The sequence below is a fragment of the Prunus dulcis genome, chromosome 3, assembly GCF_902201215.1.
Source record: "Prunus dulcis chromosome 3, ALMONDv2, whole genome shotgun sequence".
In the NCBI taxonomy this organism is placed as follows: Eukaryota; Viridiplantae; Streptophyta; class Magnoliopsida; order Rosales; family Rosaceae; genus Prunus; species Prunus dulcis.
In genome coordinates, this window is record NC_047652.1 from 7,445,983 (window position 1) to 7,469,540 (window position 23,558).

Genomic DNA, 23,558 nt, shown 5'->3' on the forward strand with positions numbered 1-23,558 from the left:
TTTTCATTACTTCCCAAACTTTAGCCCCTTCAAGTCTTAACATTCCTATCCAAGATATCCCTACAATCCCAACCTCCCAAAATAGACCCTTCAAGCCCTCTTATCCCACTTCACACGATAATTCCAAGCCCCTCCAAGAAGAAAAACTTATGTACCACCGTTTCATTGCCTGGAGGAGAGAGATAAAGAAAGGGGGCAAATGAAATGAAGATAGGGAAGTATTTCTCCCCTCCAAACCCACCTACTATTATCCTACCCCCAAATATATTAGTCCCATCAACTAGTCCTACAACTCCACTTGATCCAACTTTAAACCCTCCTCTTAGTACTGCCATTGCTCCATCCATTACTACTCTCACCCTTCCAAACATTGCTTATCCACCACCTCCAGTCCCCATCTTCCCACCTCCCCTGCTCCAACCCTTCCTCCCCTTACTTTATGTTATTACCAACTGGACATGGCATTGTCCGAAATTGAATTTCTGCTGCATCATCACGCTCTGCTGATTGCAGGCAACATTCATCCACGCCACAGATTGCCAATAAGTTAAATCAATGCTTAGATAAAGAAAAACACATTGTTGCTTATTCATGTCATTATCTTAAATACACTGTGGTACATTCAAACATTTAATGTGAAACAAAGAGAACAAAGAATGATATTATGGGACATCTGATAACATTTTCAGTGTAAAAATAAGAAGAAAAAAACAGAAACTAGTTAATAGCAAATGCAAGAATCGTATTATAAGTGAAACATAATATTAACATACTTCTCATAAGCAGCTAGGGAGGGAAAGAGAGAGTGATCATCTTTCTATATGTGGTGATTTTTAACAATGACAATTTTATAATTTGACCATTGATCATCTCAATATTATAAGCTTTTGATCAATCTGAGTGATAGTGCTACCTCTGTCATGATGGGCCTGTCATCCGGATTTGTTTTGAGACACCTCTCTATGAGCTTAGCACATTCCACTACTTGCTTCTTGTTTTCTTCTTCCCAGACATTGGCCTCTAAGTAGGTTTCGAAAAGATTTGCTAACTGTCTAAACTCTAGCTCGTTATATGAGCTTGAACTGCCTTTGTTAGAATTCTCCTTAAACCAAATTAGTAAACTATCCCATCTCTTCCCTGCGAAGATCTCACATAACAGAATTCCGAAGCTATGGACATCACTCTTTTCTGAAGTACGTCCAGATATAGCATATTCAGGAGGCAGGCACCTATGAGTCCCGGTAATTACTTCAACATCCACATGAGTTTTACCCAACGGAATTGGCACTGAGGTTCGGAACTCAGACAGCTTTGCAACATAGTCTTGGTCTAAGAAGATATGTCCAGCTTTTATATCTCGATGGATGATCATCTTCGGCATGCCATAGTGGAGATAGGCAACTGCATCTGCTACTTCAATTGCAATCTTTAACCTAATCTGCCATTGTAGTGATTGGCCATCTCCATAGATGTGGTGTGAGAGGTTTCCTTTTGCAGGGAATTCGTAAACTAGCGTAGGCAACTCAGACTCGAGGCAGCATCCCAAGAGCTTCAAAACATTATTGTGCTTGCTCATGTTCGAGGCTATTGCAGCTTCATTTGTAATCAGTTCTAGAGGATCCATGTAACTACTTGAGTCTGCTTCAAACTTTTTCACCAAAATTCCATGCTCTTCATGAACTCCTTTGTACAATCGAGAGTTCCAATCTCGATGTGCCATTCCATCCCAGCAATAATCATTTGTTGCTTTCTTGAGCTCTTCTTTGGAGTACATCCGAATCGGATTACAATTCCCATAGAAAGAATGTATAAGCTGTTCTAACATGGCAGCTCCATTCTTCAAGAAGCATCCCTCCTCTTTTGTCTTGTATTTCTTGTTTCTGAAGCATGATAGCATATTCGAAGATTGGTTTTCAGTTGCCAAAGTTGCAGCACTATCTGTGGACTAGCCTGCTTTTGTGGTCCTGTTTCAGCTGACAGTTAACTAGGGGCTTAACTTGTTGACTAATAATTCTTTAGGAACTATCCTGGTTTTTTCTGGGTGTTTTCCTATAAGGCTTGTGGAAGAAACAAAACATCTGGTTTTGGACCACAAACGATGAACAATTATTAGAGTAATACATAAGGTTTTATTCTTGAAACACAGTTGTAGTTTTCATTATTTTGGTTTTAATGACACTGTGGCTTATTGGAAGATTAGTTGTCTTCATGACTCTTCAATACCTTGAATAGACTTGAAGACTTTGAAAATAAATTGGGTTTGGTATGCCTTTGAAGACAAAGATAAAATTTGAACTTGGAGAAAGTGATAACCCCTAGTTGACTCTCTGCGCACAGGACAAAAAGACTGAGCCATTAATGTCCGCAGCTTAAGTTGTATTGTTATCAACTGGAAAACCAATCTTTCGGTATGCTATCACGCTTCAGAAACCACAAAAACAAGAGAAAAGGGGGCTATTTCCTGAAGAATGGAGCTGTGATGCTGGAACAGCTCATCCATTCTTTTAATGGGAATTGTAATCCGATTCGGATGTACTTTGGAAAAGAGCTCAAGAAGGCAACAAACAACTACAACTGGGATAGAATGACACATGAGAATTGGAACTTCCAACTGTACAAAGGAGTTCATGACGATCATGAAATTCTAGTGAAGAAGTTTGAAGGAGACTCAAATAGTTGCATGGACCCTCTAGAACTAATTACAAATGAAGCTGCTATTGCCTCAAACATGAGCAAGCAAAAGAATGTTTTGAAGCTCTTGGGCTGCTGCCTTGAGACTGAGTTGCCTACTCTTGTTTATGAATTCCCAGCAAAGGGAATTCTCTCCCATCACATCTATAGGGGCAGTCAATTGCTAAAATGGCAGACTAAGCTAAAGATTGCAGTTGAAGTAGCAGATGCAGTGTCATATCTCCACTATGGCACGAGAAAGAGGTTCATCCATCGACATATAAAGACAGAACATATCTTCTTAGACCAAGACTATGTTGCCAAATTGTATGAGTTCCAAACCCCCGTACCAATTCCCTGTGGTGAAACTCATGTTGATGCCAAAGTGTTCGGGGCTCCACACCACTTTGCTCCACAACTAAAAATTTCGGGGGTGTTATAACTGGAAAAGTGATGTCTACAATTTTGGGATTGTAGTGTGTGAAATTCTAACAGGAAAGAACATTGCTGATTTACAAGCTTTTCAGGTTTTAGTGAATTCTAACGAATGGGAAAATTTGCATGATACAAGCATGGGGCAAGTAGCAGAATGCACCAAGCTCGCATTATGGTGTCTCGAGTCAGATCCTTATGATAATCCCACCATGAAAGAAGTGGCAAGGAGATTCAGATTAATAAAGAGCTTCTAATATTAATGTTTTGTTCTCCTTCACAGTTTAAATCATAAATTTTGAATGGTTTCTTCTTCCCTTAATATCTAAGCATCTTTACATAGAAATTAATATTTTTGGTCTTCTAAATTTTTAATTGTTTTTTTGTGTTTTCCCCCATCCATTAGGATCTTACATGCATAATGTATTCATTTGGCTATGTATATCTTGATTCTTGACGGATAATAAAGTATTAAAGCTACAAAATCATGCAACCTTCTTATTTTCTGGAAATTCTTGTCAAAAGACAGGGCAGAACAAGCAAAATTAGCAAGGGAAGTAATGCTTGGGCAATGAGAAGGCAAAGCTCATGGAAAACTGTTACCATGGGAACCTTTTTGAATGGACAGAATTACTATGCAAAGAACAAGGCTTGATTATTCGACACCTCCATGTTGAAGTAGATGCAGCTGAAGAACTGCCTACATCTGTTGCAACTGGAAATGGAGAATATTTGCTGTGCCTATGGTAGATTAGTCTTGGAAGCTAGCACAATGTAGTCGCTGACAAGTCTTTGGTCATAGCAGTGAAGCCTGCGCTCCTATTAAACTAGTTTGGATGCCTGAGGAGACAACTCAAGAGACAGGGTGTTGGTCTAATCCTAAACATGGCCCAGAAAGTCAAAATTGTAAAGTTTCAGAGCGGTGATTAAAATAGTTGAAGGATGATCAAATTGTAAAGTTTTGCTAATTTGAAACAAAGTTTAGGCAATACAGTTGAGGGTACAAAGGAAAAAACCAGAAGAGTTCAGCCCAAATCATATAATGTAAATGTCCAAAGAACATCAACTAAGGAAAAAAAAGAAAAGCTTAAAACTAGAACAAATAAGAATAAATTGTACACTTCCCTGAGTTACACCAGCTTCCACATCCAAAACACACCACAAGAACTAGACCCATCCGAATCCAAAGCACAGCATTGCCAAAGAGACCGCTAAGGCCCGAAATCCCTGTCGAGGAACAACCAGGACAGCAGATTCTGATGAAGAATTATGGGCACCTGGGGCGGCCTTGGGTGGTGAAGGCAGAGGATGGACAACAACAGAGACCTTCATGCCATTGTAGCATTGACCATTGCCACAAATGAAGTAATACCTCTTGGCATGATTGAGGGGTATGAAGTCTTTGCCACTGCTCCAGTTCCCTACAGCACTGTCCAAGGTGCAGTTGTCATACCCAGTCTGGTTTACCTCAAACACATTGTACTGGTTCTTTGGGTACCTAAATGCTGCAAGTTAACAAGCAATATACTTTGAGAATAAAAGGAAGACCAGGATAAATAAGAAAAACTTACACAGAAAAAGGCTAAGACAGATAGCAAATTGTATGATTAGCCCAAAAAGATAGTAAATTTGTGTGTACACACACCAACAGCAATATTCAAAGTACCACAATGATCAGCTATGAACTGTGAAAAAAAATATGAAAGAAAGGTATCTCAGATAGACAATTAAGCTAAAGAAATCCAAAATTAATGTGCTAGGTTCAGTTCAAGTATACCATAGTAACCATAATATGATACATCTCGCTTTATCTTCTTTTTCTTTTAAAAAAAATTTTGGTTGTAAACAAGCAGCAGAAAAGTGAAAACAAAAATACCCAAGAAAGAAAGTGGGTTTTAGAATGCAATTCAAGTGTACCATAATATGATACCATTTTTCTCTTCTTTTTTTTAATAAAAAATTTAAACTTTAGTTTTTAACAAGCAGCAGAAAAGTGAAAACAAAAATACCCAACAAAGAAAGTGGGTTCTGGAATGCAAACTGAGTACTTGAAAATGAATCTAAAGACAGAAACATAAAGAGAGAGAGAGAGAGAGAGAGAGAGAGAGAGAGAGAGAGAGAGAGAGAGGGAGAGCGAGCTTACAGATGAGGTCCCCAACATAGAAAGTTTGGTTGTTGGCCCAGAGGGTGTAGTTGATGCCAGGGTTCCAGCCACGGTTGGCACCAACAATGTGGTCAGTGGCAAGGATTGGAGTGAGGACTGCAAGGCTGGAGATGAAAAGGAGAAACAAGATGAGGTGGGTTGTGTTACAAGACTTCCACATGTTCCTTCTCTGGTTGGTTTCTTCTTTCTCCGCTTTCTCTGTCTCTTGGTTAACGGAAATAATTCGCTGGAGGCAGTTCAAAAAGGAGTCGAGTCGAGTTGAGTTCTGGGTTTGTGTGGGCTCCACAAACAAACAATTCTTCTTTCTCCCCATTATTTTGGTTTATTTCACAGAACTCCAAAACAATATTTCCATAAAAAAATCTTATCAACTTGCAACATAGTAAAAAGAACCGACAAAGAAAAGTAAAAGAACTATTGATGGCATATGATATGAGTAGATGGATCAGGCATTGGGAAATGGCCGTTGTGCTCTCCAAACACGCAGGCCCCATTTTAATATTTTCTTGGAGTAGCTTTTAATAACTTACCCACATTTTTGTCCTTGTTTGGTAAATTGGTACACAAAATAAGAAGCAACGCGAAAAAAAATTATTGTAAGACATTCCGGTGTCGTGGATCAATACAGACTATTGAGAGCTGTGCGACAGTCAGTTGACTGCAGATGTGGGTCATTTCTGTTCTGATCGTTGATCTATGTGATTTTCAATTTTATAAACAATTTCGTTGTCTATGAACAAGTGATTTCTTACCATTTATGCATATAAAATCCGCACTTTATCAATTATTAGAAAATGTTAATGAGGCATCAACGGAAAATAATTTTATAAAAAAGAATATCAACTTGTAGATCAATGATTTTTGGTTCAAACGTACATAGTAATTTGGTAGTGTGTGTTGAATTTTTTATTAAAAAAGGTTCAGACTCCACTTATGTTTGCTGCAATGCATGGCAAGATCTCGTGCGTAGAAATGTTTCTTGAAGCAGGAGCAAATGTATGTGAATATCCCAAGTTTTTGTTTATTTTAGATTTGCTTTTTTTCCTTCTTTCCCCAAATATGAACTATGAAATTAATGTGGGTTATTTTGTCAAGCATTAATATTTTTTTATAAAAAAAAAAGGGGGTATTCGGGGCGGGGATGGGGATAGGCCCCCGATGGGAACAGGGATGGAGATTTCCCGAAACCGCTTAAACAGAGATGGAGGCAAGGACAGGGCCAGGGATGGGAAGCGGGGACTGGATGGTATTGACATATCTGGCCCGTTGTCATCCAATGCCCTCCCATCACCTGACTGAAGCCAATATTTTCTAATGTGTTTTTCTTAAAAGAGGATTTACACACGAGTCTATTGGATTTCTTAAGCTGTGAACCCAGAGAGCAATATAATTTTGAAGGAGGATAGCAATTGTTACCAAAGTATTCATATGAAAAATTATTTCCAAGATTGCTGCCTTAGGTGACTTTGACATTCCTGCTCCTTGCATTTCAATATTTCGTACAGATATCTCCTCATAATTTGACATATGAAATAATGCCAAAAAGAAATGCCTGGTTTAGCAAGAGGTAGGGGAGGGAGACACTTGAGTAAAAGACAACGGTACTTCTTGTCACTTGAATATCTTCATACAAAGTGTTACATCCAATTGTATCAAGAAACACCTTAACACTTCCATTTTGTATTGGTTTTGCAAAATATGATGCTTCTGCAAATAAATGCTCAATCATGGTAATAAATGTATGTATGTCTATAAAGTCTCAAAGATGTATACATATTTGTGTTCCCATATTTGTCCATATGAAAACATAACACTTGTACCTCTACCGACGAATCATAGACGAAAGGCAACGGCCTATTAGAACTTTTCCAGTATTGCTATCCAAGGCTAAGGAAAAAAAGTGAAAATATCTTACATCAAGAGTTGTTCACAATTATGAGTTATAAAGCAAAAGGTTCTTCATTCTCTTCCTTCTAAACGGGTCTGGAAACTCTGTATCTCCAAATAATAGGTTCCACCAGCACAGATGATGAGTGAGAAGCTGCAGAAAAAGAAATCACCAAATTTCCAAATTAAAAATACTTATGAAAAGAAACATCCATTCCATTCAGTATGAGCAAACAAAAAACAACAAAGGAAAGGGAAAGACAGTCTACTTCAAGTCATGTGAACCAACAAAAAATGCAAATCAAGTCCATGAACCAATTGGCAAACATTGCATTCATTTGCCAAAATGTAATACGAACACGAGGGATCAAGTGGAATGCGTACCGGGAACATATAGAAACAATAGCATTGATCCCCAAATACCACAACAATGTGAATCAAATGCTCCTTCATAATAAATTTTTTGCACCATTGAAGAGGCTCAGTTCCTTTTTTCTAAATGCTAAATCAATTTTGTTTTGATCAGCTGTCAAGAATGAAAACCAGATAGCACAAGTTGAAAGGTTTCTAGGAGTCAATTTTGCAGAAGCTCCTTAGCAACTTTTCCAACAACAACAACCCATATCTTCCATATGGAATTTGCAAAAAGTTCTGCAAGAACTGGCAGAGAGGATCTTTCCAAGATTTTTGACATGCAGTCAAAATTTCAGATTAGACTATTCAATTGATGTCTTCTCCTCTCTTGATTGGTGTGGACTTTTCCATCTCTTCATCCTGCCTTGTTTTTGATTAACCCTTGTCGCTTGCTTGACTGGTCTCAGTCTCTGTTTTCCTTTTACACTACTGCCTGCAACTGGTTCCTTTAAAAGCTTTTCAAGCTTTGGATCTCCCAAAAATCCGTTTGACCTCATCTCAGCAAAAAGTTCCCTGGCCTTCATTAACAAACGACGAGCTGCCAGGCCCTGTACCATTACTGTGTAATGTGTAGAATCAGGCACTACTCCATAGTGCTTCATTTCTGTCCAAATCTTCAATGCCATCTCAGGTTGCTCTAATCTGAAGAACTTTCCAAGAATCATAAGAAAGGTATTGCCATTAGGACCTAAATTTTCTTTCTTCATTCGATTAAGAATTTCAAGAGTTCCCTCTAAACCTGTGCTCTGGAGAAATGCATGGTAAGTCTCAATGGTTGGGCTGATATTATCCTCTATCATAGCGCTCAACACCTGCCTTGCCTCCTCTAGCTTTTTTGATTCACATAAAGGACATATCATTGAGTTATAGGTAGTAGAATCTGGCTGCAAACCCATTTGTTTCAAGTTGCCCAGCATTTTGAGAGCTTCGTTAAAGCAATTTTCACAAGTTAGTACATAAATCAATGAATTATAAACTTTAAGGCCAGGAACAAAGCCCCTTTTCTTCATTTGATCATAGAACCTAAGGGAGTCAAAAAGCTTTCCAACCTTTGACAAGCAGGAAATCAAATGTGAATAAGAAGTTGCATCTGGTGTAATACAACATTTTGACATTTCTCTCCAAACTCTCTTGGCTTCAAATACATCAACAGATATGTTACACCACCCATTGAGAATAATGTTAAAGCCCTCAGTCTCCAGTGGGAAAAGCTTCTTATTAACAAGCATGAATTCTTCAGCTTCTTCAATGTTTCCATATTTACAGAGAGCATTTAAGAGGGTGTGGAATGCTTCTTGATCAGGAGTCAACCTGAACTTGTCCATCATCTGGAATGTCTTAATGGCCTTACATGGATCATTTACAGATGCATATCTGATGAACACCAAAGGGGAAATAAGGAAAATTAATTTTTTGAATAACACTAGTGAACCGCGTATAAGTTTGAGAAAGCACAAAGTCGTGGATGTGGTTGAAGACTTATATAAACTCATCTCATAAACCATCATAAAAACAAAAATCCAAACGTCCCAAAGCTAGCAAAAGCAACAAAAGAATTTCTAATCCATAAAGATCCATACTTTACAATATTCGTAGAATTATGCGAACAATGCAAGAAGTATGCAACCCCAGAAACCACTTCTGGGAACCATCCAGAAACAAAACAAGAAAAGTTAGTTTGATTTCAGAACTTCAGGAGGTCCAAGCATCTTGTTTGATTGCACCAAAGAAGAAAATTCTACAACCACGTTTACTTCTAACTAGAAAATAATGTAGCTAAATTAAACCTCCTTTGAACACCATATTCAATTTCAAAACATAATCAACATTCAATCAAAACAATAAAAAATATCAAAAGCTAAGCTCAAGCTCACCTCTCAATCATAATAAGCATAGCACGCCGTGTATCCATCAGAGCCCGATGCAAGTCCCGTATCAAACACCAAGCAGTACTGAACTTTCTGTGACTCCCCAATACCCATACCATCAAACTACAAGCCTCTTCATCGCAACAACCCAATTTTTCACCCCATTTGAGAGCCAAAAACGCCAATTTCCAGTCTTCCCTCAATTCCCAAATCGCTAAAAGGATCGTATCTCCATTCACCTCAATGCCCGACTTGTCGAGAAAAGCCATGGCCTCGGCTTCTGAGGCAAAATGGGAGGCATGTTTGAGCAATTCGAGAAATTGGGTGAGACCCGACTTGTACGGGTCGTTTGTCTTGAATCGTTGGGCATTGAAGCCCAATGGGTCGTTGAGAGTTTGGGCTGAGAAGGGTTGGAGAGTAGAGAAATGGCGAGGGGTGTGAACGGGAACGAGAAGTGTTCGATGAAATGTTTGAGAGAGATGCTGGGGGAGAGGGTGTGAAGAATGAGGAGGAGACGGTGAGTTAGAAATGGACGGGAGCAGCGTGTGTGATAGGAAGAGCTGGGGATGTTTGCTTCGTAGCCTTCTTGCTATGGAGGGAAGTGCCATCAGTTTACCAGAAGAAAAGACTACGGGACATGTCGAACGCCAGCTTGGCTGAGTTTTAGGAGAAAAGGCAAAGAAAATCTGAACAATGGTGAAAACGGGAAGCAATCACAAACTGTCATGTGAAAGGGTATTACACGTAGCGTGCCGTAATTTGTTGGAATAGCAAAATAATGTTATCTTCATTTCACATATATAAGTGCGTCTCACGTGACTACATTATTGTATCAAATTGTATATCACTCAGGCGAGACCAATTTGTGACTTAGAATGCTAAAATAGTGGGGGAGCTCGAGCTTCTGCATTCAGAGACAATGCATTTTACTTGCATTTCATAAAGTTTAGACCCTCTAACTAATCCAATTCTTATGAGAATACCACATTGCCTATAATAAGTTTGTTTAATTTTTTTATAAATGTCGTCACTTGTATCTTCCTCTTCTCTCTCAACTTGCGCACTCATCTTCTTTCTCATGTCGTCCTCACCCCCTTTTTTTTTCTTTTTTTTTTTTTTCTGTTACAATATTTTCTTATAAGTTCAATAAGAACGGATTTTGGCTAGTAATGTTGTTTTCCTTCTATCAGTATTCATTATGATTTGCGAAAAAACATAAAATAGCTAAATACTTCCATTTCGGAAAAGAAAAAAAAAACTTTAAGTTGATAAATTAAAAAATCTTCCAATCTGCAAGATGTTGTAGTGATCGAGAAAATCCCAAAGTTATTGCAACTTGCTAATTTGAAAGTTGTATTCTAGTCATCGAGAAAAGCCCAAAATGATCAGGGAAATACCCATTTGATTTCAGTTTAATTTTCTTCAATGTTGAGGTTACAATACCCATCTTCAATTGATACACATTCAAAGTAGAAGAAGAAGCCAAAATAAATGAATAAATAAAGACTATAATACAAAGAGAAAGGAAAAGAACTAAGAGAGACATGGGTAGGCGAGGCTAGAGATGGACTGTCAGTTTTGAAAGAAAATTATAAATATATCAAATGAATGATGTGGCATACTCTCAAGCATTGGATCCTTTGGATGATCTAGATTTTATGAAATGCAGATAAATGTAGAAGCTTCGGATCTAGTAATGAGATTGTATATCCAACTTTTTCATAGAATTAGTTATCTTATAAAAATGCACCTAATGAAATTATGGTGAGATTATCTTCGTCTATATTTATCTTTAGTACCAAACATTGGATTGGAATCCTCTACTAATCCAACCCACCGAACGATATTCTAAAGTTGTGTTTGTCACATTTCATAACAAAACTAAAGTTGTGTTTTGTGTCATCAATTTATAGAGAATTGAGAACGCCCTTATTGTCAATGTGGGTTCACTCTAAGATTATGGACTAACTAATCTTATTCTAAAACCAATATTGACAGGCAAATTGGTGATTGGAACTTCGAAATGAAGTGGCTCATTGACAACTTAAAGGTAAATTTTTCTCAAGAGGCTAGGTAGGGATTGGTTGTATTAATGGTTAAGTTTTTAATTAAAATAGTAATTATAAAGTATTTTAGTTCAAGTTTTTGAAGTTGAAACTTTACTTGAAAATAGAGAACACGACTGCAGATGCTATAAGTCATGCTAAATCGAAATATTAGAATTTAATTCAAAGTTGATTTTTTATTGTGTGTGTTGCTGCTCTCTTAGTGGAATTTGGTATGTTATTAGGTTGATTAGGAAATATTTTTTTGGGTCGAGAGGTTAATTAGGATTAAACTACACAAACATATTAATAGTGACCAGTGTCTGTCGAATTAATACAAAGAACAAAAAACTCAATTATGCATCAAACCCAAATTAGAAGACTAGTTTCATCATATTATATGGCTTGCTGCAAAACATTTTGGTAATTGTGGGTGTCGTCATTAACTTTCTGCCACGGCAGTAAATAAATAAACAAGCTCAACCTGATTCTCAATCGAACCAAAAACTAATCAATGATCAAGCTAGTAATTTATTTAAAAATTTATACACCAAGTAGTCTAGGAAAGCATATTTTGCTCATTTCATTCTTCATCTCCCTATGAGTCTATGACCGGGACTAGACTCTCTGAGTAGAAAATAGCTTGTGATAAAATATTGTCACGCCCATAAAAACAAAGATTCTTCTTAATATTGTGTGTACTCGGGTCATATAAGACCAGTTGCTGGCGAAATCACATTGTAATAAATTTAAAATTAAGAATCACTTGTATCTAATTGTAAAAATTAAGAAGATATGGACTAACATGTCTTTAGAGTGTAACCACAAGCTACTAAAATTTAGTTAATACTTATTGCATTGCCAAGCATTTGAGACCATTACTGAAAGCGTAAAATAGTGGATGCTGAGGGTATGATAAAAAGAAAGAAGAACGTCAAAAAAAGGAGAAACGAGAAGGAGAATACTAGAGGGTAAGGGCAAAGTACCATGCCACAGGCCCAAAAGGAAGGTAGGGTCAGAAACAGAGGTAATTACCACACCCAGAAAAGATTATAAAAAAAAAAAAAATTAAAAAAAAAATTAAAAATCTCCGACTTCTACAAGGCAAAGTGTCTATGATCATGTTATTTCTCTCTCTTCAAATAAATAATTGATAAGGATGCAACCAACAAAGCCACACAAGAACCACGACACAAAAATAAGGAAGAACAACTAGAGGCCTCTACAACTCCAGCCAAAGCAATAATTATACAATAGTTTGCCAAAAAAGTTCCTGGAGGGTTTGGCATCTCACCTAATACATTGATCATGTGAGGTAGAGACTCAAAGACAATGATAAAGGCTACAAAATATTGTACCTAAATACATGCGTATGTTATACTTATTACACAAAATTTACAAAGATTCTCAATCATGTAATTCTTGGTACCTGGAATCATAGTTTGGACTTGACTCCTGCTTCGTGCGCCCAACAGATTCAATATCTAACTCTTTCTGGTGTTAATGCCACTTACTTGTGTGGTCTAAAACAGGGATGAAAAGCATTACGAGTAACGTCATCCTCCCATTTCAACATATTCCACCAGTCTTCTTCTCCAGCAATGACAAGATCTCGTTTGGGAACATTGCTAAAGTTGAGAGGAAGCTTCTTTAAATTTTGACAGTCAAGGACCTCGATTCTCTTCAGATATGTAAAAGGCAAGGTATCCTCTGCAGCTGCGGTAGGCTTTTCAATATCAATTCATCAAGCTTTGCAAAGTGATTCATCTCTTCTAGCTGCGCAACTTCATCCCGTCTTTCAAGTTGGATTACTTCTCTCATATTGGAACATGAACGTACAGACAGTTTCTTGAGATTTGGAGCACAAATTAGCCTCGTCAAGTCCCTCAAGTTGGGGCAATCATGTATATCCACTTCTTGTAGGTGTTCAAAGGAACTTTGCCTTGAGACTTTGTAGTCCACAATTTCACAACTACTAATGGTAAGAAAATGTGGACGTTTCATATACGTCAGTGATGATATATAAAGAAAGCTCAAACCATCAAGGCATAGAAATTGAGTGCAGCTCAGTAGTTTGTTGGAGGTGAAATTTTTTTCGAAAACAGAAACACTTTGTATGGTCAAGGTCAACATATCGAAGTGCTTCAAAGATTGCAATTCACTTCCCAGGTGCTCATTATCCCCAACAAGGATACTAAATTTGCAAGTACCACATTTATATAGTCTCAAAACTCTCAGTTTGGAGAAGCTCGCTATTACATTATGCGGAATAACCTCAAGTTCGCTGGAGTGCTCCAAGTTCAAATATATTAGCTTCACCAAAGCCTTGAATTCCACTGGAAAATTTTGTATGCTTGTCTTTGATAGATCAAGATATTGCAGTGAAACCAAGTCTGAAATTCCTGATGGCAATTGGGTTATATCCTTGTTTTTCGACAAGTCCAAAACTTGTAGGTTGCACATAGAGTTGAAGAAACCTTCGCTAATCATCTTCAAACGATTATTACTGAGCAATAAGGTAAGTAGACTGGGGCATGAAGGTATTATCTCAAGATTCTCAATGTCATTGGCCATCAATGACATCCTCTTCACACCTTCCCATTTTTTAACATTTGGAACTTCAGTCAAAAGTGAACCTGCTTGAACCATAAAATTATCCTTTGTTTCTTCCAATTCACAAGCTAACCACAACGCCATATCACGAATCACATCGCGCATTTTTACGTGGCCTCTTGTATCTTCCAATAGACAAGAACGAACAAGTTTACCAATGATAGAGTAACCCTTGTTTAGAGCTCCATCTACATCAGCATACTCCTTCAATATTTCCTCGGCCATCCATTTATATATTAACTCATCCTTATGAATAGAAAAGTCTTCCGGAAATAAAGCACAATACAAGAAACAAGATTTGACTTCATTGCTAGATAAATTGTCATAGCTAAGCTTGAGACGAGGGAAAACTTCTTCCATACCTTGAAATTTTGAAGCAGATTTCCTTAAAACATCAATGGCATCTTTCCATTCTCTTCTTGTCTTCTTGCAAGACATGGCCAGACCAACTACGATTAGTGCAAGAGGCAAACCGGCACACTTTTTAGCAACGATTTTAGCCAAGTCAGGGATTTCCGGATCAAGAGAAAGTATGTCTTCTGCGACGTTCACATTCTTCTTGAACAGATTCCATGCTTCATCGCTTGCCAAGCATTTTACTCTATTTTTCTTGTGAGCGCCCATTTGGCTGCATACCTCCTCATCCCGGGTAGTGAAGATCAATTTGGACCAGTTTGTTTCATCAGGGATAGGAACGCCAACCTTTTTCAGATCAACACGCTCCCACACATCATCCAAAAGCAACACAAACTTTTTCCTACTCAAGGCCCTGAATATCTCGTCAGCTTTTTGCTGCCCCTCTTCGTTCTTCCATTTCTCATTGAACCACCCAATTTTTCTCCCAATCTCATTTTGAATTTTATCAAGCTTGAAGTTCCTGGAAACCTATATCCAGATTATAAGATCGAAATCGTTCGGGGTGTCCAGGCACTTGTTGTGGATCTGGTCCAGAAGAGTAGTCTTCCCCACCCCTCCCATTCCATATAACCCAACAATTCCCACTTTTGGTTCTTCAAGTTGCCTCCAGACCACATCAATCATGGATTCCATCCCCACAGTTTTCTCAGTCGTCTGTCTCTTCTCCGACGCCGGGGCAGCCTCCCCAGCCACCTTATCAAAAGTCCTTCTCTTCAAATCATTGATTTGCTTCAACTTTTCAGCCACTTTCCTCCCGAATTGGTAGCTGAACTTGCAGCTCTTAGAACAGCAACCTCCAATGCATAATTTCTCAAGGTGTTTATCTCTATCTTTGACCAATTCATTGACCTCAACTTGGATCTCTTCAACCCTTGAAACCCACCTCTGCACTTGGTCCAATGGCTTCAGTTGTTGTGCCTCAGCCAGGTAAACTCTGGTCTTCACATCATTCTTCAACGCCTGCAAGTCTTCTAATGCAGTGCCCAGAGAGTTGAGATTTTCTTCCATGAAACACACGTATGTTGCTCGTCCAAAGGTGCAGTCTATGCAGCGGTTGATCAATGCATCGCATTGTACTTGCAGAGTGACTGAGCAGCAATTACCCATCTTCCCTAGCAGATGATCAATTTAGACCCAAAATAAAAAGAAAAAGGGAAAAAAAAGGAAATATACTCAAGAAAATGGTGTCAATGGACAGCAGCAACAGCAGCAGTTGGGTTATCTTTCTGCATATACTGAGATTGTAAACACTAAAGTTGTAATCCTATTATTTTACACAGTAGAAAAATTACTGCTGCTGCTTTTTGAGGATGTAGGCATGGCTGAAACTCGTTAAATATTGTGTCTTATTTATTTTACGTGCAGCTCAATATTTCCGCATATATTGTTCATTTTACAACACATTATCAGCACGAGAAGCTCTCAAGTATAATTTTCTATTTTGCACTATTATTTATATTATTAACTATTGTGTTGATGGAAGGAAGAAAAGCAGAGGGCATGTGGTCAACCCTGCACGACCATTTAATGTGGCAATCATAATCCTCGTCCATCACACTTTGACATGAATTTTTATGTATTAGTATATTTGATATTAATATGAAAAGTTGATGGTAATATAATATGTTATATTATATATATACAGTTCTCTTCTATTGAGGGATCCTTCAAATAATTTTATTTGAGGAACGCTCTTTAGGGTACCCTACAATTTTTTTCCCAATGATCGAAACTATCTATTTTTTAGGTCTTCATTCATAGATCATCCTTACAAAAAATTAGACAAATCGGAACCCGTTTCGACATCCAATTTTGTCTTACAAAATCAATGAACACAGTGCTTCAAGAAAATACTAAAATTTCAATAACTCAATTGAGTGGTCAAATGATATCTGATTCAAGTGATTTTTTGTAGAGATATCTTTGAATGAGTATCTACAAAATAGAAGGTTTGAATTAGTGAAATACAATCCGGAGTGGAGCCTACAAGGGGTATCCCTTGAATAAGCTTATTTGAGGGATCCCTCAATAGAAGCTCTTTGTATACATATATATATATTTGGTGGTGGTTTTATTCTTATATTTACTTTATTTATAGTATGGTGTAGGTTCATTACCTATATAACAGTATTTATTTGTGAAGCATGTTTATCGTCCACACAACTTCCTTTACTTTTTATTTAAAGTATGGAGTAGGATTAGTGCCCATAAAAGTATATTTATTTTATCGCACATTTACTTTATTATTTAAAGTATGGTTATCGTCCATACCTGCAATTTATTTACCAAAAATTTATAGCAATTTATTTTATGAATTAATTGTATGATATGATGAGTTTTACGACATACACCAATCAGGATCAGAAGTTCCTTGATCTTCATCATACAACTACATCAAGACCTCAAGATCCTTAATGATGATAATGATATGAGAGCTGGCGCTCTCCCGGGTACTATATTTGTAAACAAATGATTAGACATGAAGATCCTTGATTCTTGACATGTAAATCAGGACCTGAAACTCCTTGATAATGTAACAGTACCGTATCGATTAATAGTTCATTTCACATGAATAGTAAATGTACTGACAAATGTATAAATAGTAACTGCATACGTGAATAATGCCATGCACATGAATAGTAATTGTACTAGCAAATGTACTGTATGCATGAATAGACTCATATTCATGACTTGATGAATAGTAACATATACATGAAGCCAATACATGAATATTGTGTGTCATTTACTTTATGTGCAACTCAATATTCCCACATATACTGTTCATTTTACAACAAAAGCCAATAAGTTGGACCAGAGCTCCATATCATGCAGCCCCTCATGGGCCACCAGGTTCACGAGAAATTATAAAATACTATAGAAGTACGGTCACATGGTATATTTTGCATACGTATTATAATATGAGTGGACGATATGGTCCATTTTCCCCCTTTTAGAGAATAGTATCTATAAATATCTACTTATATTATAACATGTGTATGCAAGATGTACCATGTGACCATACTACCGTAGTATTCTATAATCTCACTAGGTTTACAAGGGCTTTTGGCTTTTAACATGCTGGAAGTAATGATGTCTTGAATTATCACTAGTAGCTAAGAATTGGGAAAGATTAGAATGCAGTTACATTCTACAGAGCATCAAGTGCAAAGTGCGTGTCTTTACATCCAAGGAAGAGAATCACAAAACAAAATATACAAAATATAAGATTGTACTCGAGTTCCCAAGCGGTCATGTCTTTCCATCACTTCAGTCTTGGAACAGGGCACTGCCTGGTATTCAATTGTCAAATGGTGTTGTATATAACGATCAGTTTGGACAGTTCATATTTCCAGTGGCGTTTAATAAAGTATGTGATTCTTACAGAAAAGGAACTTCCATGCCTCAACAGTACACAATAACAAAAAAATAGCATAAGAAGAAAGGATAGGGAAACCACAAAAAGTTACTCAACGAATTTGATTCCATGATATCCATCCCAAAGAGCAGGTAATAAGTATAAAATATCACACCTTGATACCAGGTATACTGCAACGTGCATAGATGACGGAGACAGAGAAATCGGAATTTTTGGTATGCGTCTGCAGAAAATTGTCATTTCTAACTAGTGGCATATGATGTAATTTTCTTCACAACATTGGACATAAGGATAGATTACCTGGCCACCAGGTGGTCTTCGTGGACTGCAACACAACGTGACATGTATGAAGATGTAGAGGAGATCAACTTGGACTGTCCATAATCCAAACTCTGCATAATCACGTCCGTGAATCTTCGATAAATGGAACTTAACATGCCAACATCCCTGTAATAACTAAGGTATTACTTTTAAAATATGGGTCAAATATTACATAAGATGGACGTTGGCAACCACCCAACTTAGTCATCATGAGGCACCAGTGGTAGATTCAAGAAATTTCATTTCGGGGGTCAACGTGTAAAAGGTTAAAAAAAATTCATACAAAATAGACCCATAAAAATGAAATGATAATATTATATTTCATACTTAATAGAAAAAAACCACATTAAAAACTACAATTGTCCACGACAAATTTTGAGTGTGGATGGTGGTGGTGGTTTGAGTGGGCACTACTACAAAAAGTGAAAAAGACGACCAGAAAACAACGACGGTCTAAGTGAAAACCGTCGTGGTTTTTAAAAAGACGACGGTTCTAGAAACACCGTCGGGTAATACCACCTTAGACAACTAAAAATTGGAGATTCAAATGGCTGTTCAAAAACAACGACGTACCTAATTAAACAACCGACGCCTATTTGAAACAGATTTCCGCAGTGTAAAATCAAAGCCAACAAAGAACGGCAGAAGTTATGAATCGACCGACGTAGAAAGTAAAGAAGACGATTTCAATAAAAGCCGCCGTTTTTACTCATAAAATAACACGACGAGGTTTTCGTGTAAGACGCCGTATAATTACAAACAAATCCACGGCTTTAAAATACAAAATATCGCCGTATTAAATTAATGTACAACGACGGAAAATATAAATATATCGACGCCATTCTCGTATAGTTCTACGACGTTATCTTTAAATCTTTAACGTCGTATTTATTCATTTTATACGTCGTAACTTTAATTTAAACCGTCGTCTTAATAAGAAATTTTGTTTACAATTTTTTTCTTTGATTTTCTTATCCTACGTCGGTAGATCTACTTAATGACAAGAATTGAAATAACCACGACGGTTTATATAGAAAACCGCCGACATAATCAGATTTTTCTGATCCCAAGGGTTATGAAATCTTACCAGATGGAACTCTGTTCCACATCATAATCTTAACAGATGACACAGATTTGCAATCAGAGAGACAATTTTTTCGAAGTTGATAAAATCCACGCCGGTTGTATTAAACTTAACGACGTTTAACAAAATAATCTACGTCGGTAATTATAAATCTACCTTAATATAAACGACGAGAAAAGCATTGACAATGTCTTCATCATATCTCCCAGCAACTACTGATTCGATTGCTAATGCTTTAGAGGCCATCTGAAGCCATTTCTATTCTTTATCGCATTCTTGAAACCCATCTTCTTCTTCTGAAGCTCTACTGATAAAGGAAGAGGCTATCACAAATCTGACGGATCTTCTTAGTAAAGAAAATCAAGCAGAGGATCAGGCACATCTGATCTTCAGATTTCCCCGAGAAGCGAACTTTCCTTCGACAGCGAGTGGAGGCCAGGCTTGCATCTCTTTTGATGGAAAGCAAGGAGTATTCAGAAGCACTAAGTGTCCTATCAGGCTTGATCAAGGAAGTGAGAAGGCTAGTTGACAAGTTTCTTCTTGTGGACATAGATTTGATGCGAGTAAGCTCAATTTCTCTTTGAGAAAGACATCCAAATTATTGTCTTTGAGATGTGAGAGACAGTGTCTCTGAGAGAGGAAGAACTTGAAACCCTAAATTTTAACCGCGAAAATGAATGAAAGCGACAAATTTATAGAATAAATTTTTAAAACCAACGGCGGTCCGAACCAAAAAACCGCCGTTTAAATTGTACAATCAACGCCGGTAAATTAATAAATCCACGTCGTCTTAGTCTTACTTAAGACGACTAAAAACGACGACATAAAAACAAAAACAGTCGTTGTTTTTATATTCTTTTTTTATTTAAATCTGTCATCCAAAAAAGAAACTTTACATATTCCTGAATATTAATTTCCTTCATTTTAAATTTCCTCCAAAAAAAAAACTCTATTTATAACGCACTGTAATTGAAAAATAAACTGAAAAGTCACGGGAAAAAAAATTCTATTCATAATTTAAAAATTAAAATCCACGTCGGTTATATTAAACCTAACGACGTTAAATTGACGATTCCACGTCTCAAAACAAATATTGCGTCGTGTTAGTTAAAAACGACGTAGTTATATGTAACCGCCGTATTATTTTTTTGAAATGGTTTTATATGTAAGCAACTTTTCGTCTACTTGACTTACACATGCACTGTTTCCAAACCCGATTAAAAATTTCAATCTCCCAGAGAAAACTTTTCGTCTTTTTTCCTGTCAGAGCACTGTCAGAGTTTCTCATCGTCTTCCTCTCGCCTTCTTCGTCGTCTCTGAACTTAAACATCGATCATCTTCCTCTTGCTTTCATTGCACGCAAAAGGTAAGCTTTCATTTTCACTATTTTGGTTACTGTTTTGCATGCTCATACGCTTTTTGTTTGAAAAATCTTTTTACCTTTTTTCTGGCCAAAATCATTTTACTTCTTTCCAAGTTTGATAAAATATACAGACAAAGAGGGAAAGTGTCCAACTTTGAAGACAACTACCTCAACTAAATAAGACGACGGTAGTTCTTATTTACGTGGTTAAATATGTAGACCACGCCGGTTCGTCAGTCGTTCTACCGTCGTCTGAAAATTGACAAAGTTGTTTTTAAAATAAAGTCTTTTTTTATTTGCTTGTTTAATTGCAGGTTTGATTTCTCCGAACAATGGTTTTTGTTTTTCCCTTATTTGATAAAATATAAAGAAAAAGAAACTAGGGTTGGTATCTAATATAGACGACAGTCTGTCTTATTGTTTTACGTCGTGTGAATGTTAATACCACGACGGTTTATTACTATTGACGTCGTATGAAAATCAATACCACGACGTTATATAATTAATGGTTTTACCACGACGGTGTATTACTATTGACGTCGTGTGAACATAAGTACCACGACGCTATATAAATAATGGTTTTAAACATTTATTACGTCTGAGATTATTTCATTGCGTCTTTTAAAATCAGATCATACGTCGTATTTTATTAATAACCGTCGTTTGTGTTCTTAATCTTTTCCTGAAATATTTTCACTTGCAGTTTTGTCAGTTAAAATGGTTTTTCAACAACAAACTAAGGATTCTGGCTCCAAGAAGCTTGGAATGGTAGCTCCTCAAGACAAGTCTTCGAAGGAGATGAAGTCTTCAAAGAAGATGAAGTTTGCTTCATCATCTGCTGAGACAGAACCAACAAGCCAGACAACAATCTCTGATGATTCAAAGACTGGTCGAGGTATGAGCATAATGCCTCGTGTTGTGAAGAGAAAGCTTCAGAAACTGAGGCCAATTGTTGAGTACAATAAAATGGGGAAAGGTATTGGCCAAGCACATATTGAAATGCAGTCATACATTGGTGTCTTGGCTCGCTCCAGAGTTCCCCTTGTGGACAAGAAATGGTCCCAAATCCCCAAGGATGTTAAGGAGCAGATATGGGAAGGAGCAGATATGGGAGGCAGCTGACATGGCTTTTGTCGTAGGTCAAGGGGGCAAGAAATCTGTTTTAGCTTCAGCTGCCAAGAAATGGAAGGATTTCAAGTCTACACTAACGAGGCATTATATCCTTCCATACACCAATGACAAGGAGAAATTAAGCCATCCCCCGGAAACTTATAAATTCATAGAGAAAGCACAATGGGATGCCTTTGTAGCTTCAAGGCTTTCCCAAGATTTTGAGTCTGTGCATTCTCAACATGCACAGATTAGGGAGAAACTCGAGTACAATCATCGATTGTCTCAAAAAGGATATGCTGGATTGGAGGATGAATTGGAGGAAACCATGCCTGGGGTAGAAATTGATCGATCTACCTTATGGAAGAGAGCTAGACAGGACAAACATGGTAACATCCCCAATCCAAAGGTGGCAGAAAAAGCAAAATTAATTGTAAGCCTACTCACTCTGTTTTAAATTTTTATTAAACTGTGAAAAATTCTTTTAACGTCTGATGTTATATTTTTTTCGTCGTGTGAATGATATTACCACGTCGAAACTTTTAAAACACGTCGTTAAAGGTCTAATTAGGAATCACTACTCTGTTTTCTTTAATAATAGACGTCGGTGGTTCATTTTAGCGTCGTGTGAATTGTATTACCACGTCGACACTTTTTAAATAACGTCGTTAAAGGTCTAAATAGGAATCACTATGGTTCATTTTAAATAACGTCGAAACTTCTGTAATTATAGCATAAGATGTCGGTGGTATAACTACCGTCGTGATAAGTTATAATAACGTCGGTTTATATGTTTTTGCGTCGTGTGAAATTTTATAATACGTCGTTTGTATATAAATAACCGTCGTGTTTTTTTGTATATCTTTGTTTTAGGATGAATTGCAGAAACAAGTCTCCGAAGGCAAAGTCAGAGTAGATGGCAGCAAAGATGTGCTGACCATGGCTTTGGGCCCCGAGCTTCCTGGCAGATTGAGAGGAGTAGGTGCTGGGATTTCCCCAAGGCAGTATTTCAATTTACCCAAACCACAGAGGGTTAGCTTTGATGACCGTTTGAAGGAGAGTTTAAGAGTTCTCCTTCAAGAAGAGACTAAAAAGATGGAGGCTAAGGCAAAGGAAGAGGCCTTAAGGATGGAGGCTAGAACAAAACAATTGGTAGAGGCTGAGAAGGAGCATTTCCTTAGTCAGCTTTCCCAATTAATTCCTAATTTTGATCCAGGCATGCTTAAACAAAGAATTAGCCAAAGCCCCAAAAATCCTATGTCTGACAAAGCTAGCTGCTCAGGAGGTGAGGTGAAATCCCTCCATTATGAGGATGATAAAGCCAAAAATGGGGAACATCAGCAAGAAGAAGAGAAGGAAGAAGAAAAAAGAGATGAAGAGAAGGAAGAAGAGAAGGAGAAAAAAGATGAAGAAAAGCATGACGACAAGGTATGTTCACATAATTTTGCCTTTTTTTATTTGTTTTTCAAAATTTCAGACGTCGTTATTTTTCTTTAATCCGTCGTTTGTTTACAACTTAGACGGCGGAATTGTTTTAAGACGTAATAAAATATTTACCACGACGGTTTTGTCACCGTCGTTTAAATACTTTTCAGACGACGTTTTATTCCTTAAACCGTCGCCTTTATTGAATTACCACGTCATTTTTTCATTTCTTTAAACAGGTTAATGAAGTTGGTGATTATTCAAATATGGAGGCGCCATCTTCTTTAAAAAGCCTTTGTCGTTATGTAGAAACGACACTCCTGCCTGAGGATAAGATCCTGGAATTTACAATTGATAAGGAGGTGTTTG

General features: G+C 37.3%; 5 protein-coding genes across 5 annotated transcripts; 1 reads left to right on the forward strand and 4 right to left on the reverse strand.

Annotated features, from left to right (window-relative positions):
* Positions 1–877: 877 nt before the first annotated feature.
* On the reverse strand, positions 878–1,897 carry LOC117621654 (serine/threonine-protein kinase ZRK7-like). The gene has a single exon (XM_034352216.1). It carries the CDS (start codon positions 1,895–1,897, stop codon positions 878–880), a length of 1,020 nt encoding a protein of 339 aa, XP_034208107.1.
* A 513-nt stretch (positions 1,898–2,410) lies between these two features.
* Positions 2,411–3,112, forward strand: LOC117621655 (non-functional pseudokinase ZED1-like). Its single transcript, XM_034352217.1, has one exon. It carries the CDS (start codon positions 2,411–2,413, stop codon positions 3,110–3,112), a length of 702 nt encoding a protein of 233 aa, XP_034208108.1.
* Positions 3,113–4,103: 991 nt separating this feature from the next.
* Positions 4,104–5,765, reverse strand: LOC117622343 (lamin-like protein). Its single transcript, XM_034352993.1, has 2 exons — positions 5,246–5,765; positions 4,104–4,607 (listed from the first exon to the last, which is right to left on the reverse strand). The coding sequence occupies exons 1-2, from the start codon at positions 5,577–5,579 to the stop codon at positions 4,270–4,272; spliced, it is 672 nt and encodes a 223-aa protein (XP_034208884.1). The 5' UTR covers positions 5,580–5,765; the 3' UTR covers positions 4,104–4,269.
* A 1,232-nt stretch (positions 5,766–6,997) lies between these two features.
* Positions 6,998–10,182, reverse strand: LOC117620586 (pentatricopeptide repeat-containing protein At1g80880, mitochondrial). Its single transcript, XM_034350697.1, has 3 exons — positions 9,442–10,182; positions 7,538–8,941; positions 6,998–7,307 (listed from the first exon to the last, which is right to left on the reverse strand). Exons 1-2 carry the CDS (start codon positions 10,041–10,043, stop codon positions 7,870–7,872), a joined length of 1,674 nt encoding a protein of 557 aa, XP_034206588.1. The 5' UTR covers positions 10,044–10,182; the 3' UTR covers positions 6,998–7,307; positions 7,538–7,869.
* A 2,808-nt stretch (positions 10,183–12,990) lies between these two features.
* On the reverse strand, positions 12,991–15,617 carry LOC117623209 (probable disease resistance protein At5g63020). Its single transcript, XM_034354104.1, is given in 2 exon segments — positions 12,991–13,193; positions 13,196–15,617. Coding segments are annotated over 2 exon segments (2,625 nt in total).
* Between the last annotated feature and the right edge of the window lie 7,941 nt (positions 15,618–23,558).

Bases quoted from the DNA above. Each gene is read 5' to 3' on its own strand.
- LOC117621654 (XM_034352216.1), bottom strand. From the start codon at position 1,897: ATGCTATCATGCTTCAGAAACAAGAAATACAAGACAAAAGAGGAGGGA.
- LOC117621655 (XM_034352217.1), top strand. From the start codon at position 2,411: ATGCTATCACGCTTCAGAAACCACAAAAACAAGAGAAAAGGGGGCTAT.
- LOC117622343 (XM_034352993.1), bottom strand. From the start codon at position 5,579: ATGGGGAGAAAGAAGAATTGTTTGTTTGTGGAGCCCACACAAACCCAG. The intron at 4,608-5,245 runs GTAAGCTCGCTC...GTTAACTTGCAG, and splicing joins CTATGTTGGGGACCTCATCT to CATTTAGGTACCCAAAGAAC.
- LOC117620586 (XM_034350697.1), bottom strand. From the start codon at position 10,043: ATGGCACTTCCCTCCATAGCAAGAAGGCTACGAAGCAAACATCCCCAG. The intron at 8,942-9,441 runs GTGAGCTTGAGC...GGTGTTCATCAG, and splicing joins ATGCTTATTATGATTGAGAG to ATATGCATCTGTAAATGATC.